Consider the following 16,557-nt stretch of genomic DNA (forward strand, 5'->3'; position numbering starts at 1 on the left):
GCCTTTTCAAGCAATTATCTCCCGTACATCTACCGCCTTGTGCCTTATCTACCTCCTATTCTCCCCGGCCCTTTCTCACTCGCCATCCATTTGTATGATAAAGATCTACCTGTTTCTCACTCCTTAGTTATACGTGAAGTGGGTCCATGAGAAGGTCGAATCTGTTTTGTTCTCACGAATAGATTATATTTCACACACCAACACAATCCTCACAAACCACCACAGACCTCACACACGAGCACAATCCTCACACACCACCACAGTCCTCACACACCACCACAGTCCTCACTCACCAACACAGTCCTCACACACCACCAGTCCTCACACCACCACTGTCCTCACTCAGCACAATCCTCACACACCACCACAGTCCTCACACACCAACACAGTCCTCACGCACCAACACAGTCCTCACGCACCAACACAGTCCTCACACCACACGTGTAAAATTAATTAATAAGAATAATCTTTTACTTCTATAAATTCATTATTATATAATGGTAATGACATTGAAAAATAAATTACTACTTTCTAAAGGGAGGAGGTTGGGGAAAGTGGTTGGTGGGATACATGGCGAGTTGGGTCCTCGTCCCGTATCCTGGTTACACACTTTTTTTGAGTGTGGCTGAAACTCGCTTAGCTAAATATTATATTCAGTCATTAGAAAGAAATATATGGTAGTATTCTCATCATCATCATTATGTACTTTCCATTTTTAGTCCACAGCAGGACTGGACTCTTCACTTAGGGAGGTTTTAGTCAGGAAGCCCAAACCCACGGCCCTGCACAGTTGTTGACTTTATACACGAGTTTTATTCGCTCCTGTGTAGAGCACAGCTGTCATGTGTGGGGAAGCTCCCCACACAGTTCTTCTCAACAGGATGGAGTGGGAGACTTTTCGTCTCATTAACTTTCCTCTTACTAGCTCCCTTCAACCTCTGTCTCTTCGCGGCACTGTTGCATCATTGTTTCTTTTCTATCGCCACTTCGATGGTCACTGCTCCACTGAACTGTCTGTTTGCATCCCTCCACCACCACGGCAGGCACGCAGCACCCATCTTAGCAACAAACTCAACCCTTTTCTGTCCAACTCTCTAATGCAAGAGTTAACTGTTGCTCCAGTCATTCATGTATGCAACAGGTCAACTCTGGAATTGTCTCCATCTTTGTTTTTCTTACTGCCTACGGTCTCCAGTCTTTCATACACAGTGTGTCCAGGCATCTCGAAATGAACTGATCTTGAATTTGGCTCTGCTGTCGTTTTTTTCTTGGAGGGAGCAATTTGTAGGTCCTGCCCTTTGGTTCCTTCTTTCTTGCATAAAAAAAAAACTTGCATGTATAACCAGAAATTATTTACATGCTTACATTATTAGATTTCCTTGACTAATAGCTACCTTTCCATCAACTAGTCTACCTAGTAGTAAATCCACTGAAAGTGGGTTTAGGAGTTATGATGGTAAGGAAGAAAGGGAGAGTATTAGTGGTGGCGAGTGAGTGAGAGAGATGGTGGTGAGAAAAAAGCAGTGGTAGTGAGACAGGGAGAGTAGGGTAGAAGGGAATATAGTGGTGAGTGTGAAGGTGATGGAGGGAGGGAAGGTGGTGGTGAGGAAGATGGGAGGTGGTGAGTGTGAGGGAGGAAGGGTGGTGATGATGATGAGGAAGATGTGTAAGCTATCAACCTCCATGTTATGGACGGTGTGTGTGTGTGGGACAACAGTAAACGGTTTATTGATACTGCAGCCTTCAGACTGAAAATATAGCCTACAGCTTTGATATATGGCAAACATGATAAGCGTTGGTGAATGGTAAAATATATGGTCATTTGATATTTACATTAATTTTAAATTTGATAATAGTTAAACGTGTGTGTGTGTGTGTGTGTGTGTTTCAGTGCGCGCGGGTGCGGTACGATATGTTTGGTGGCGCTTGCCTTTCAACGGCGCCGACGTGTCCGAATGCGTTCCTTTCACTTCGTCAAACCAATAATATTACTCAAGATTCTTTTCACGATACTAGTGTCGTAAGTGTGGGAAATCGCCAAGGGTTGCACCGAATGGGGTTAATATTGTAACCAAATTTTGGCACCTGGTGGTTTAGTGGGTTATTATTGTGCTCCAGTCGGATTGAACTGGTGAAGGTTTATATCCAAGGGGTGATTGGGGTTTATTGCTCATGTAATGCCACTCAGGGGATGAGTGAGGCTGGTCACTCTCATCTTAAATGTCAGGACCAACTGCCAAGCCCTGGGCTTCTACGCTCCTCATGGGGCAACGTAGGATTGGATGGATAATGTTCATCTCCATTAAAGTACAGTAAATATGTATCAGTATATAGAGATGAGTATTATTTTTCATGAAATGAGTTGAAAAAAACAAACTCAATAAAACCCGTTATTTCATTCATGTAAGAAAATGTATAGGCCATTAAATGCAGGAATACACTATCTCCAAATCAAATGCCTGAATGTTTTCAAATACCTGCATGCACTGTATATTACAATCACAGACAACACAAACAGATTTTCAAAAATCAATTACAAGGAACGATTACAACATTTTATTTACCCTAAAAGTACCCCGTGCTAGTCAGATTCGTGCCCCACAGCTCTGGTGTTATGGTATTTTCCCATATTCAGTCTCGACTCAGTGCGACGTGAGACTGCTGTAACTTGCTCCTGATGTCTCATTACCTACACACAACACATTCACTTCCTAAACTGAAAAATTATCCTTAAACAAACCAAATGAAATATGACATGAGTCTTTTCTGCTCAGCAAACATGGTCTTGAACACGACTTCATTGCCATCATTAATGATGCACTCTACCTAACCTCTGAGTACCTCCACAATAATCTATCTATCTATCTATATACCTAGGCTGCTTCCCCCAAGGAAAGGGAGGTAGCCGAGACAGGACGACACACTCCCCATTTACTCATCCATTCAAACACATTCATTTGCATCTTAGCCCCAAAGGGGAGAACGGACAGATCCTCACCACACCACACCACACAAGGGTCAACTGCGCTATGCAATCAGTGACATCTGCAGCAGGGCCCGACAGCAGAGCTGGTTTACCCCTGCCACAGTAATGATAATAATAATAATATAAATAATCTATCTATCTCTCTATCTATTGCCAGATGCCACAGTCTCACAAGGGGTGGCCACTTGACTTTGAGTTATCTGTTTTAGTTATCTTTTACGGGGAGGGGCACTGACCCTCCACCAACCCACTTGTGACACGTCGGGAGCATGTATGGTTTGGTTTAATGGTTACCACCCAGTATTGTAAATGGTTTCTTGGCTCACAGGAAACCATTTGGCTTGTCACTCAATGTAAAGTCACCAGTAAAGGAAAGAAAAACAATAAGAAGTGACAGGAAAGATGGGAGAAATAGGAAGAGAGGAGGGCAGGCACAGAAAAAGAATGATAAAGGCTAAGGAAGAAGTAGGCAGCACTACGTCAAGTGAGTGGATGATGGTCGCCACCACCTACCACTAAATAATAATAATAATAAATGTAGCTAGCACTTGTATATACACACTAAACAAAAAGCAAATTAAAATGTTTTACAACTGAAGTTCAATATGGCAAGGTTGTTGGGAAAAGCATACAGCTGTCTCTACCCTCTTCTCAATAGCACTTCCTCACTGACAGTGCCGTTTGCCTTGCAACATCAAAAATTAACAAAGCATTCTTAACTGTTCACAATTTATAGTTGTGAGTAAAAGATGGAAGAAGAGCATAAGACAGTATGGATCAGTTGGATCAAGGATTGTGTGGGTAAAGTTGAAAGTTGGAATACAAATGTGGGCGATTGTGTGTGTGTATGCGCCAACGCAAGATCGTGCTAGAAGAGTGAGAGAAGAGTTCTGGACAAATGTGGAAGTGTGCATGGAAAAGTTTGGAAGGAATGAGAGAGTGTTTTTGATCGGTGATATGAATGGTAAAGTTGGTAATGTGAAGGTGGATGGAATAGTTGGTGAGTGGGGTGTGCCTGCTGAGATAGATGAGAATGGGAGTGCGTTAGTGGACATCTGTGCTGGGAGGGGGTTGGTAATAGCCAATACCCTCTTCAGGCATAAAATGATCCACAGGTATACATGGCGAGTGATGAGAAGGGTGGGTGGTGAACTGAATGAAAGGAAGGCAATGATTGATTATGTGTGTGTGGATGAAAGGATGCGAAGATGTATATTGGATGCAAGAGTTTATAGAGGTTGGGGGAGTGGCCTTTCTGACCACTACTTGGTGGTGGCCAGAATTAGGATGCAAGTAAGATGGAGGAATAGAAGAAGGGAAAAGACGAGAGGAAGGAGTAGTTGCAAGGAGAGTGGAAAGGTTACAAGAGGATGAGAAAAAGGCAGAGTATAAGAGAGAAGTGGAGGAACGATTGGGCAAATATGAATTGGAGCAGATGGGAGACGTGGAAGGTGTGTGTAAGATATTTACAGAAGAAATATGTGCAGCATGTGATGTGGTGTGTGGAAGGAAGAAGACGGAGGGGTGCAAGGAACAGCGTGGTGGACTGAAGAGGTGAAACAGGCTGTGGCACAAAAGAAGAAAGCATACAATGAATGGATGAGAAATAGGGCGTGGAAGAAGTTGAGAGGCAGAAGAGAGAGTTATATGTGGAAAGGAAGAGAGAGGTGAAAAGATTAGTAAGAGAGAGTAAGAAGAGAGTGGATGAGGAATTTGGAAGGAATTTGAGTGTAAAGTGGAGGGACTGTAAGAAAATGTTTTGGAGAGAAGTGAAAAGAGTAAGACAGGGTGGAAGTGAAGTTAGCAGGGGAGTGAAAGATAAACATGGTAGATTACTAGTGGAGAAGGGAGAAAAAGTGAGCAGATGGAGAGAACACTTTAAGGAATTGTTGAACGTAGTGGATGGAAGTAATGCGAGTATAAGTGGCTGGGGAATGGCTGGGAGAAGGAGGGAGGTGAGAAGACAGGTAGAAATCAGTAGGATAGAGGTTGTGGAAGCAATGAAGAAAGTTAAATCGGGAAAGCCCCAGGAATTGATGGAGTGTGTGGTGAGATGCTGAAGCATGGGGGAGAGATAGTAGTAGAATGGATGTGGAAGATGTGCAGATTGGCCTGGGAGGAAGGTAGAGTCCCCGGAGGATTGGAAGTCAGGTATAATTATTCCCTTGTACAAAGGAAAAGGGAAAAAGAAGTGTGTGGTAATCATAGGGGCATTTGTCTTCTTCGTATGATAGGAAAAGTGTATGGTAGGATACTTATCGACAGAGTTAGAGGAAGAACAGAGAAATTAATTGGAGAAGAACAGGGAGGCTTTAGGAAGGGAAGAGGTTGTGTAGATCAGATATTCATTCTTAGATCTTTAGTGGAAAAGTTTCTAGAGAAGGAAAAGAAGTTGTATGCGCCTTTCATGGATTTCGAGAAAGCATATGACAGGGTGGATAGACAAGGATTGTGGAAAGTGTTAAGAATATATGGAGTAGATAGGAAGTTGTTGAATGCTGTGAAGAGTATGTATGATGGTGCTAAGGCTGCAGTGCGTGTGGATGGTGAACTAAGTGAATTTTCTCTTTGGATGTTGGGTTGAAACAGGGATGTCATGTCTCCATGGTTGTTCGATCTGTACATGGATGGGGTAATTAAAGAGGTACAAGGTAGGGTAGTGGATGTTGGAGTGGCCCTGGTGAGAGAGGATAGTGTTTGGAAACTCCTCTGTACTGTTGTTTGCAGATGATACTGTGTTGTTGAGTGAAGATGAAGGGGAGCTGCAAGGCTTGGTGGATGAGTTTGAGAGAGTGTGTAAGAAGCAGACCTAAAGGTGAATGTAGGGAAGAGTAAAGTGATGGTCTTTGAGAGAGGTGAAGTCAGTGAATGTATAGCGAGGTTGGATGGTGAGGAATTGGAAAATGTGAGTACGTTTAAGTATTTGGGTAGTGTGATGAGTAAGGATGGAGGTTTGGAGGGTGAAGTGCTTGAAAGGGTACAGCAGGAAGAAAGGTTGCTGGTTCCTTGAAAGCAGTGATAAGAAACAGGGAAGTGAGCATGGAAGTGAATAAGTTACTACATGACAGTATTGTGATACCAACTCTAACGTACGGAAGTGAAGCTTGGACGTTGTTGGAAGGACACAAGTCAAGAGTGAGAGCAGTGGAAATGAGTTATTTAAGAGGAGCTTGTGGAGTCACGTGGAGAGACAGGCTGACGAATGAGGATATAAAGGAGCGTTGTGGTGTTGATGTGGATGTGATAGGAGCGTTGTGAGGAACACACTGAGGTGGTTTGGCCATGTGGAGAGGATGGAGGGTGAAAGACTGACGAAGAGAGTGTATGTGAGTGAGGTGGAGGGTGGAAGAGGGAGGGGGAGACCGAGGATGAGATGGAGGGATGGGGTGGAGAGGTATATGAGAGAGGGGGGTGTGAGTTGGGAGCAGGGTAGTGAAATGGCGGGGGACAGGGCGACTTGGAGGCGATTTGTTTGTGGCCACCCCAAACGGGATTGAGGCGTCTGGCAATAGATAGATAGATAGATAGATTCACCTCAAAACATATGGAATTTAGTGAAAATATTTAAATATCCATTGTTATGCCTTCATAACACTGCTGTTTCCCAGTTGCTGTACTATTGTATGTTACATGACAGCTCTAAGGATAGTGCAGGAGGAATGCAACCCCATTTTCAAATATCAGAACATAATTCTGCACTGGAAATGCCAAGGTGAATATCAGGTAGAGAAGTCTATTTATCTATCTGTCTATTGCCAGATGCCTCAATCCCATTCGGGGTGGCCACAAACAAATCGCCTCTATGTCGCCCTGTCCCCCGCCATTTCACTGCCCCGCTCCCAACTCACACCCCCCTCTCTCATATACCTCTCCACCCCATCCCTCCATCTCATCCTCGGCCTCCCCCTCCCTCTTCCCCCCTCCACCTCACTCACATGCACTCTCTTCGTCAGTCTTTCATCCTCCATCCTCTCCACATGGCCAAACCACCTCAGTGTGTTCCTCATAACGCTTCCTATCACATCCGCATCCACACCACAATGCTTCTTTATGTCCTCATTCATCAGCCTGTCTCTCCATGTGACTCCACAGGCTCCTCTTAAATAACTCATTTCCACTGCTCTCACTCTTGACTTGTGTCCTTCCAACAACGTCCAAGCTTCACTTCCATACGTTAGAGTTGGTATCACAATACTGTCATGTAGTAACTTTTTCACTTCTATGCTCACTTCCCTGTTTCTTATCACTGCTTTCAAAGAACCAGCAACTTTTCTTCCCTGCTGTACCCTTTCAAGCACTTCACCCTCCAAACCTCCATCCTTACTCATCACACTACCCAAGTACTTAAACGTACTCACATTTTCCAATTCCTCACCATCCAACCTCGCTGTACATTCACTGACTTCACCTCTCTCAAAGACCATCACTTTATTCTTCCCTACATTCACCTTTAGATTCCGTTTCTTACACACTCTCCCAAACTCATCCACCAAGCCTTGCAGCTCCCCTTCGTCTTCACTCAACAACACAGTATCATCTGCAAACAACAGTACAGGGAGTTTCCAAACACTATCCTCTCTCACCAGGGCCACTCCAACATCGACTACCCTACCTTGTACCTCTTTTATTACCCCATCCATGTACAGATTGAACAACCATGGCAACATGACACATCCCTGTTTCAACCCAACTTTCAAAGAGAAAAATTCATTTAGTTCACCATCCGCACGCACTGCAGCCTTCGCACCATCGTACATACTCTTCACAGCATTCAACAACTTCCCATCTATTCCATATATTCTTAATACTTTCCACAATCCTTGTCTATCCACCCTGTCATATGCTTTCTCCAAATCCATGAAAGCCTGGCTTAAAACCTGGATTACAGCATAGTTGCAGATCACAGATATTCAGAATGAGGTTTTGAACACTTGAGGCACTTAATCTGATATTTAATCCATCCACGATTTACTCCATCTCAAGGGGGTGGATTGACGGGAGATCAGGACTGGCAAATTATTAATGGGAATATGAGACTATCTTTTCCAAGTATTTCCACAGACTGAAGAGTTTGTGCAGAGGAAACTATTGTTTGACATGCATGATAATGTCATAAGAATTAAATATGAAACTTGGTCAATTGTGCAAACAGTAACCTATGAGTACTATACTTCTGTATAATAAAATTCTTGTCATTTGTGCAGACAGTAACCTATGAGTACTGTACTTCTGTATAATAAAATTCTTGTCATTTGTGCAGACAGTAACCTATTATTACCGTACTTGTGTATCTTAAAACTGTCAGCTGTGCAAACAGTAAACTGTTATACATCATCATATGTTGTCACAAAACTGTCAGCTGTGAAAACAGTAACCTGTCATATATCGCCATAAGTTGCTATAATAAAGCAGTCAGTTGTGCAAACAGTAGCATACGGTACTTCTGTAATTTATGTGCCTTCATCAGTATTTTTCTGGTACCCAAAGTACGTAAGCTGTATAAAAAATTTAGATTTGTTTAAAAGAAGGACGAGCAGTGGTGCATTGTATCATTTAAATGGGATACTTAGAAATCCCCCCTTCCCCATAATGCAGTTAGATAGAAGCGGTTTGATATTACAGTATTTGCTTCAGCTTGTGATACTTTTATACCTTATCATTAATAAACAACCATATAATTACAATCAGATTGAGACATGTGATTATTAGGTTCTCATTAGTGAATGATTTGGTACTTTTAATTATCCATCCATCCATCATCCAATCCTACACTGCCCCATGAGAAGCGTAGGAGCCCAGGGCTAGGCAGTTGGTCCCGACATTTAAGATGAGAGTGACCAGCCTCACTCATCCCTGAGTGGTATTACATGAGCAATCAACCCCAACCATCCCTTGGATATAAACCTTCACCGGCTCAATCCGATTGGAGCACAATAATTTCCCACTAAAACCACCAGGCGCCAAAATCTGGTTATATGGTTACCACCCAGCGTAGTAAATGCTTTCCTGGTGTACAGAAAACCATTTGGGTTGTCACTCAGTGTTGAGTCACCCACAGGCTGAAGGAAGAGGAAAGAATGAAGGAAAGAAAGACAGAAGAGGGAGTGTAAAGTCACCCGTAGGCAGAAGGACAAGGAAAGAATGAAGGAAAGAAAGACAGAAAAGAAAGGAAGGAATGAAGGATGGGGAGGAAAGGGCAGACACCCGAGAGCAGCACTACATCAAGTGAATGGATGGTGAGCGTCCCCACCTACCACAAACTTTTAATTATTATTATTATTATTATTTTTTTACTGAGCATGGTGCTTTGCAGTTGTTCCACTATTGTGCCTTCTCTTTCATTGTTCACATAGTATGGCAGTACAGAAATAATGAACTGCAAAGTGCTTTTGCACCCCATTAAACTGAATTGCTGACAGGTATCTCACTGTTCATGAAGTCATGGATATTTTTATTTACTCATATTATGTCATTGTATATTGGATTAATTATGTCATATTAATGCACTAACTGGCCAGGGAATGACTTTTCATTTTCTTTAAGGGCTGGTTTTTCCCATGTTCAAAGCCCAGTTAGGCTAAAAACGTGTGATTTTTGGCAACAGTCACTCTTTCATAATGTGTGCTTCAGTCTGAGGTTTAAGTCCCAAATTACTCAGTCTTGGATTTTGTGGTATAATCTAGGAACTTGATTATGGCTAAACCATAGGCTATAGTCTGGGATCGAATAATTCCCAGTTTGTGGTTTGAAGCAGCCTCAGACCTGAGGTTTAAACTGTAGTCATGAATTCAGGTCTTAGATTTCTGCCGTAGCTTGTATTTACTAGCTTAATGTTCCATTTCTTTGACAGGTATGGATTGTGTGCCCAGGATATCGCGAGCTCAAGTATTTGATGCCCTCAGCTCAATGGCTAATATTGCCGGATACAGAGCGGTAGTGGAGGCTTCTAATCACTTTGGACGCTTCTTCACAGGTAAGTCAGAGACTTCTGTTGGCACATCATTAAGCAGACGTGTAATGATTATTGAAACTCACTTTTCTATTATTAGTAGTATGCAAGATCAAGCTAAGAGGAGTGATGTGGACCAAGAGAGAAAGGAGCCGTCAGAGAGAGAGACTGAAAGTGGAGAAACTAAGGATAATAGAAATGGCAGATGAATACAGGGCCAAAGCAGGGGAGGAATTAGAATCAGTGAATTGGAATGAAATGGATCTGGACAGCATGTGGAATGTATATAGGGATTGCTCACCTAGGAGTGCTAAGCAGTGTGTGGTGTGGCAAGAGTAACAACAAAGAAGAAAGGTATGGATTGGTGGGATGAAGAGATTAAGAGAGAAGTGGAGGAATATAGGAAGAAGTGGCTAGACTGGATACAGCAAAGGGGTTCAGTTGAAATAGGAAATGAATATATTGAGATTAAGAAGAATGTAAAGAGACTATTGAAGAGGGGAAGGAAGAGGTAAATGATGATCTAGGAAGAATAATGGAATGCAAGTTACTCTGAAAATAGGAAGTTATTCTGGAAAGAGGTGCAGAAATGTAGAAGTGACAGTGGAAAGAATTGTGAAAGTGTGAAGGATGTAAGTAGTAGATTATTAACCCATGGGGATGAAGGAAGAACCAGATGGAAGGAATATTTTGAAAGTCTAATGAATGGGAAGAGAGAGAGCAAAGCGACTGTTAACATGATTAGTTCTGGGGGTGTACAGAGAAGGAATGCCGTGCCAGAAAATGTGACACTTGCAAAGGTGAAGAACACTGTGAAGCATCTGAAAAATGGGAAAGCAGCTGGGGTTGATGGGGTGTATGCAGAGATGATTAAGTGTAGTGGAGAGAGTGGAATGAAGTGCTTGTTGGAGATGTGTAAGAAGGCATGGATGAATGAAACTATGCCAGTTTTGTTTTCATTTTTGAAGGCTCCAGCATGCTTGCATGCTTCAGCCTTGGTCACTTAATGGCAGCTTTCCATGCTGCTTGATCTCTGGCAGCTTCCCTATTTAATCCCTTAACCCTGAGGTCACACTCAGTCACCTCGTCTCGGGTCTTTATCGGTCTACCTTTCACTACCCTACCCCCAACTTTAACACTTCTCACTTTCTGCACCCAGTTGTCATCCCCCATCCTCTCCACATGACCAACCAGTCCAGTCTACTTCTTCTCATCACAACACCAGTACACTTCAGTCTCATCCTACCTCTCAACTCTTCCTGGCACTGAAGGATGCCCTGCACATCCACCTAATCATTGTCGTTCCTGTATGTTTGAGCCTTTGAATATCCTGCTCTTTTATTGCCCAGGTCTCACTGCCACACAGCATTACACTCCTAACACATGCTGCAGACAAAGATCCGTTAGCACATAGAGAGAACCCTATCAGTGTCAGGAGAGGTAGCAGCTCCCTGAACTTCTTCCAACCATTCCTCACTCTAGCCACAGAGCTAGCTCCTGCCTCACCTCCAGCACCGAACTTGTCTCCCAAATAAGAAAAAATCCATACACTCAAGAGACTCACCAGCAAGTTCAATCCTTTCGTCCCTGGCAGTGTCCACATGCTCTCCTCGACACACCGAACATGTGAAATCAGGATTATTTCGCAGTCTACCTCTAACACCACTACGTCTCTTATGCATCCACCTATCACTTATAGTGCACAAGATGGAATTCCCATGCCCTTGTGACAAATCGCACATGGCCACTTTCCCATTTCTGTGATACTACTGACCGCAGCCCCAGACACCATCACTTTTGTTTTATCTGCATTTACTCTTAAGCCCTTGTGCCCCATACCATTTCTCCACTTCCTAAATCTTTCCTCCACCTCCCTTTCATTCTCTGCAACGAACACCAAATCATCAGCATACAACATCTCCCACGGGAGTCCATTCTGAAGTCATGTGAGAGGGCTTCAAGTAATGATATACAGGGACTCAAGACTGACCCCTGATGATACCAGCATTCATGGAAAACTCATCACTCAAATTTCCATTCACCCGTACCTAGGTGTGAGCACCCACATACATGGCCGCAATGACCCTAACCAGCCACTTCTTGATCCCAAGGTTTCTCATAGCCCACCTCATTACCTCTCAAGAGACTCTGTCAAAGGCCTTCTCCAGAGTGGAAAAAGACTGTGATTTTGCCCATGTACAAAAATAAAGGTGAGCGAAGTGAGTGCAAGAATTATATCTTGGCGTAAGTTTACTGAGTGTGGTAGGGAAGGTATATGGAAGAATTATTATAGAGAAAGTAAAAGAGATCTCAGGAGTCCTAGTGAGTGACGAACAGGGTGGGTTTGGGAGTGGCAGAGGATGTTTGGATCAAATATTTGCAATAAGACAGGTAGTGAAGGTGTATGAGAAGGACTATAAGGAGTTTATGACATTTGTGGATCTGGAAAAGCATACGACAAAATAGACAGAGAAGGATTGTGGGAGGTTTTATGCATGTTCGGTATAGATGGTAAGCTGGTAGGTGCCGTCAAGAGTTTTTATGATGGTAGTGAGGCATGTGTAAGTGTAAATGGGCATCTAAATGATTGGTTTACGATCAGTGTGGGCGTGCGACAAGGTTGTGTAATGTCCCCTTGCTTGTTCAATATATTTATGGATGGGGTGATGAGAGAAGTAAGAACATGAGTAATGGAGAGAGGGATGATGTTGGTAATGAATGGTGATGGGTGGAATATCTTAAATTTGTTGTATGCTGATGATGCAGAGCTACTTGCAAATACCAGACGAGAACTTGTCAGACTAGTTCATTGTTTTGCTGATGTCTGTGAGCATCATGCCTTTAGAGTAAATGTAGAAAAGAGTAAAGTGATGGTTAGTGTGAGAGAAAGCGACTCCCAGTGTGATGTTACAGCAAATGGAGAGAGACTGGAATTGGTGAGAGAGTTCAGATACCTGGGTACAGTGATAGAAAAGAGGAAAATGAGCAAAAGAAGTGGAAAGTAGAGTGACACAAGGAAGGAAGGTAGCTGGTGCTGTATAGGCCTTGATAAAAAGCAGAGGCCTGAGTGCTGCAGCTGTGTGAGGCTCACATGAAGGAGTGTTAGTGCCAACTTTAACATATGGGTATGAGACTATGGTGTGGCATGAAAATGAAAAGTCAAGAGTATGAGCAGTAGAGATGGGACTGCTGAGGAATGTATGTAGAGTACAGAGAGTGGATAGGAAACGGAATAAAATGATTCGTGAAAGATGTGGAATGAGGAAGTCTGTGGACACCAGAATCGAAGAAAGTGTACCGAGATGGTTTGGTCATGTGGAGAGAATGGATGATTATAGATTGGTGACAAAAGTATATCTGAGTGAATTTGAAGGAGGGAGGAGGTGAAATACACCAAGGAGAAGGTGGAGGGATATGGTGGATGAGTGTGCGGGGAAGAGAGATGTGGAAGTTAGTGAGGTTAAGGGACTGACAAGAGACTGAGCTGGCTGGATGAACTTTGTGCAGGGAAGCGCATAACCAGGGAGTTGGCACCCCTTTTTTATGTGACAGCATTTGGATTGACTCTGTCAGAAGGATATATGTGAGGCTACAGAACATTGTGAAATTATTTAGCCCTCTCTGATGGAGCAGGGTTCCGTGGGCTTGAATGATGTGTGAATGGAAGCGTGGCCCATTGAATTGGGCAGACTTGAGCTGTCTGGACGTTGCTACTCCTCACTCAGCCCAAGGGTGGGAAAGGAGGTCCGGATGATGATGATGATGATGTATTTACATAGTTGTGATAGACAGGAAATGAGCTACGCTCGTGGGGTCCCGTCTCTTTTTCTCGTTGTCAGATTTTACTTTGAACTCGTTTAAGTTTTTAGACTGGATTATCTCTTTGTTTGGGTTGTTCCACAGGTCTGTGCATCTATATGGAAAGCTATATTTCTTGATATCCTTCAGACAACTTGGCTTTTTCAGTTTCATTCCATGTCCTCTTGTTACTCTCCCATCCCATACAAACAGATCATTTTTATCAGTTTTACTAGTCCCATCATGGCCCTGAACACTGCAATCATGTCACCCCTCTCTCTCCTTTCATCTTGGGAAGGCAGGTCCAGCTTTTCCAGCCTCTGTCCGTAAGACAGATCTGCCAGGCTGGGGACCATCTTGGATGCTATTCTTTGTATTCTCGATCTTATATATATCTTTGATGAAATTGGCAGTTGGGAGGTGCCTCTGTGCACAAACTGATTGGCACTTTCTTGCTTTAATGTTTTATATTTTTAACATTGCCACAACCCTCTCCTACACTTCTTGTGGGGCAACATAGGATTGGATGATGGATGGATGGATGAATGAATTAACAATCCAGTGTAGAGTATCGTAATTATTCATCCAGTAACGTATTGGAATTGTAGTGAAAGTGGATGTTGCTGGGATCCTCCCCCCCCCCCCCCACTGTGGATTGTGAGCCATAGCTCAGGCTTGGTAGTGTCGCGTTGCAAGCCACAGTTCGGTCTGTGCTGGCTGGCATCACCATTAACTACTCCACCCCTACTCAAACTTAATCATGGTGCTGCGGAAAGATAGAGAGAGAGAGACTTTTTCCTTTTCACCAGATGATGCCCTGGATGTTTATCTTCAAATTTATAATAAATAAACTTCCCCCCCCCCTCACTACTACTCTACGTAAACTTATGCGTGGCCCTACACAAAGATGGAGAGATTTTTTTTTTTTTTTTTTTTTTTTTTTTACCAAATGATCCCCTGGATGTTTATCTTCAAATTTATAATAAACAAAGATGATTTTTTTTTTAAATTTAGTTTTTTGCACACCACGGGGTGGGATAAAGGATTTGCAGTAGATCGCTTAATGTCACAAAAGTGAAGAACACATGTCCATTATAATTTGATGTACTGTATAGTGACAGTGTGCACACAAACCATAAATTAACAACTCTTTGTCACACAAAACTAATGAAACTACTGTATTGTGGCATGATTAACATTTGGCTTCCAGTGGTTGCAGTTCCTTAATTGGAGTGACGGTCATGTACAAGTTTGATTCCCAAGAGGTAAGTACATATTTTTCAGTCATGTAATGCCATCAAGCAGGCTGGTCATCAACCCTTGAATGTACTGTACTGTACCACAGTAGTCCCTGGACTCTGGCCCTTACATCTCAGAGGGAAATAATATGGGATTACCTTTTTTTTTTTTACCAAATGACTCTACTGTACTAAGATCTCTGACTACTTCTTTGCAGGCCAGATCACAGCAGCAGGTAAGGTTCCTCCAGCCAAGGTGTTGGTTATTGGTGGTGGAGTGGCAGGCCTGGCTGCGGTGGGTCAGGCCAAGAACATGGGAGCCATTGTGCGTGCCTTTGATACCAGAGCGGCTGTTAGAGAGCAAGTGGAATCGTTTGGGGCAGAGTTCCTGGAGGTCAATGTCAAGGTAAGATTAATATTTTAAATGATGTGTTACTGATAAATATGGATGATCAAGTTCAAATAATATGTGTTTGGAAAACAATTTTCATAGGCTACCAGTGACCATTGGAGATACTGTCATGAGTGCAGTATGGCTGCAAGCTTGGTAACTAGCCTTACAGCTATCACTCTTAGGCAGGGAACATTTAGCCACAAGTTCAGTTGCTTAGTGATCTTTCTCCTGAGTAACTGCACTTTAGAGTTAAAATAAGAGCTTAGGCTCTCTCATTACTACAAATCCTAGTGAACATCTCACATCTCTTTCTTCCCAGTAACTTCTAGCAACTGTTGGGGAGTAAGTAGCTGGTTCTGTCACTTTGTTTGGCTTCCAGTCCATAGAAAACATCAGCTGTACCATGGTCAGTCCTGATACGGGGATTCCTTGAATGAAAGCATGGCGTCACTTATGTTATTAAACTAAATAAAAAAGGATATGTAAGAGTAATATACAGTATGTCAATAGTAAGTTACAAAGATGATTGCCAAATAAACATCCATTGCTACTTACAAAGCTGATTTACTGAGTTCCTTTAGTTTATATTGGAACACGTCAGTGACATAAATGTAGCTCATAATTGGGTCCTTCAGAGATATTTGCATTACAGGGTTAGCAAAATATGGATAATTGGAAAACTGCTTCATATATAAATACTGTATACCCTGTATATTATGTATGGTTGATGCCAGCAAGGGCATGTGGCCAGAAAACTGCCCTCGCTACCTAGTGGCAGACATATTGGGGGGAGGTGTGACGAGGGCGCCACCAGCATAGATCGTGGGGCCGGAGTGAGGTTGGGCTCGAACCTGTACTAAAGGATACAGGGCATTGCGGTTCCCAGGCTGCCACTTCTGCCAAATAGGGAATGGCCCGAACCTGGGAGTAGCACCTCAGGAGGCTGCCCTGTCAGTGGGTGTATAATGGCAGGGCAGTTGCAGTGTCAAGGCATGCTTGGAGGGTGTCCCTGTGGCTGTCCTGGCAGGGTGCCTCGAGGGCACTACCGCAGCCACTGTTCAAGGCTGGTAGGTTAGAGGTCCCAGATCCATTGCATGGGCCTGGGACTGTGGCATCTCCTTTATTATTTTTACTGATTATGACCAGGTTAAAGAATGAAATTCAAAGCAAGCCTGAGGACACTAAATCACCC

General features: G+C 43.1%; 1 protein-coding gene across 1 annotated transcript in view; it reads left to right on the forward strand.

Annotated features, from left to right (window-relative positions):
- The window catches only part of LOC145405084 (NAD(P) transhydrogenase, mitochondrial-like), a 191,692-nt gene that overhangs the window by 48,023 nt on the left and 127,112 nt on the right, over positions 1-16,557 (forward strand). Inside the window, exons 5-6 of the mRNA XM_080276595.1 lie at positions 9,837-9,959; positions 15,190-15,377. Of these exons, the coding sequence (XP_080132721.1) occupies positions 9,837-9,959; positions 15,190-15,377 (311 nt within the window). The remainder of the gene's footprint in view (positions 1-9,836; positions 9,960-15,189; positions 15,378-16,557) is intronic.

The sequence above is a fragment of the Coenobita brevimanus genome, chromosome 65, assembly GCF_032717465.1.
Source record: "Coenobita brevimanus isolate Jiangsu-jjx chromosome 65, ASM3271746v2, whole genome shotgun sequence".
NCBI classification, from domain to species: domain Eukaryota; kingdom Metazoa; phylum Arthropoda; class Malacostraca; order Decapoda; family Coenobitidae; genus Coenobita; species Coenobita brevimanus.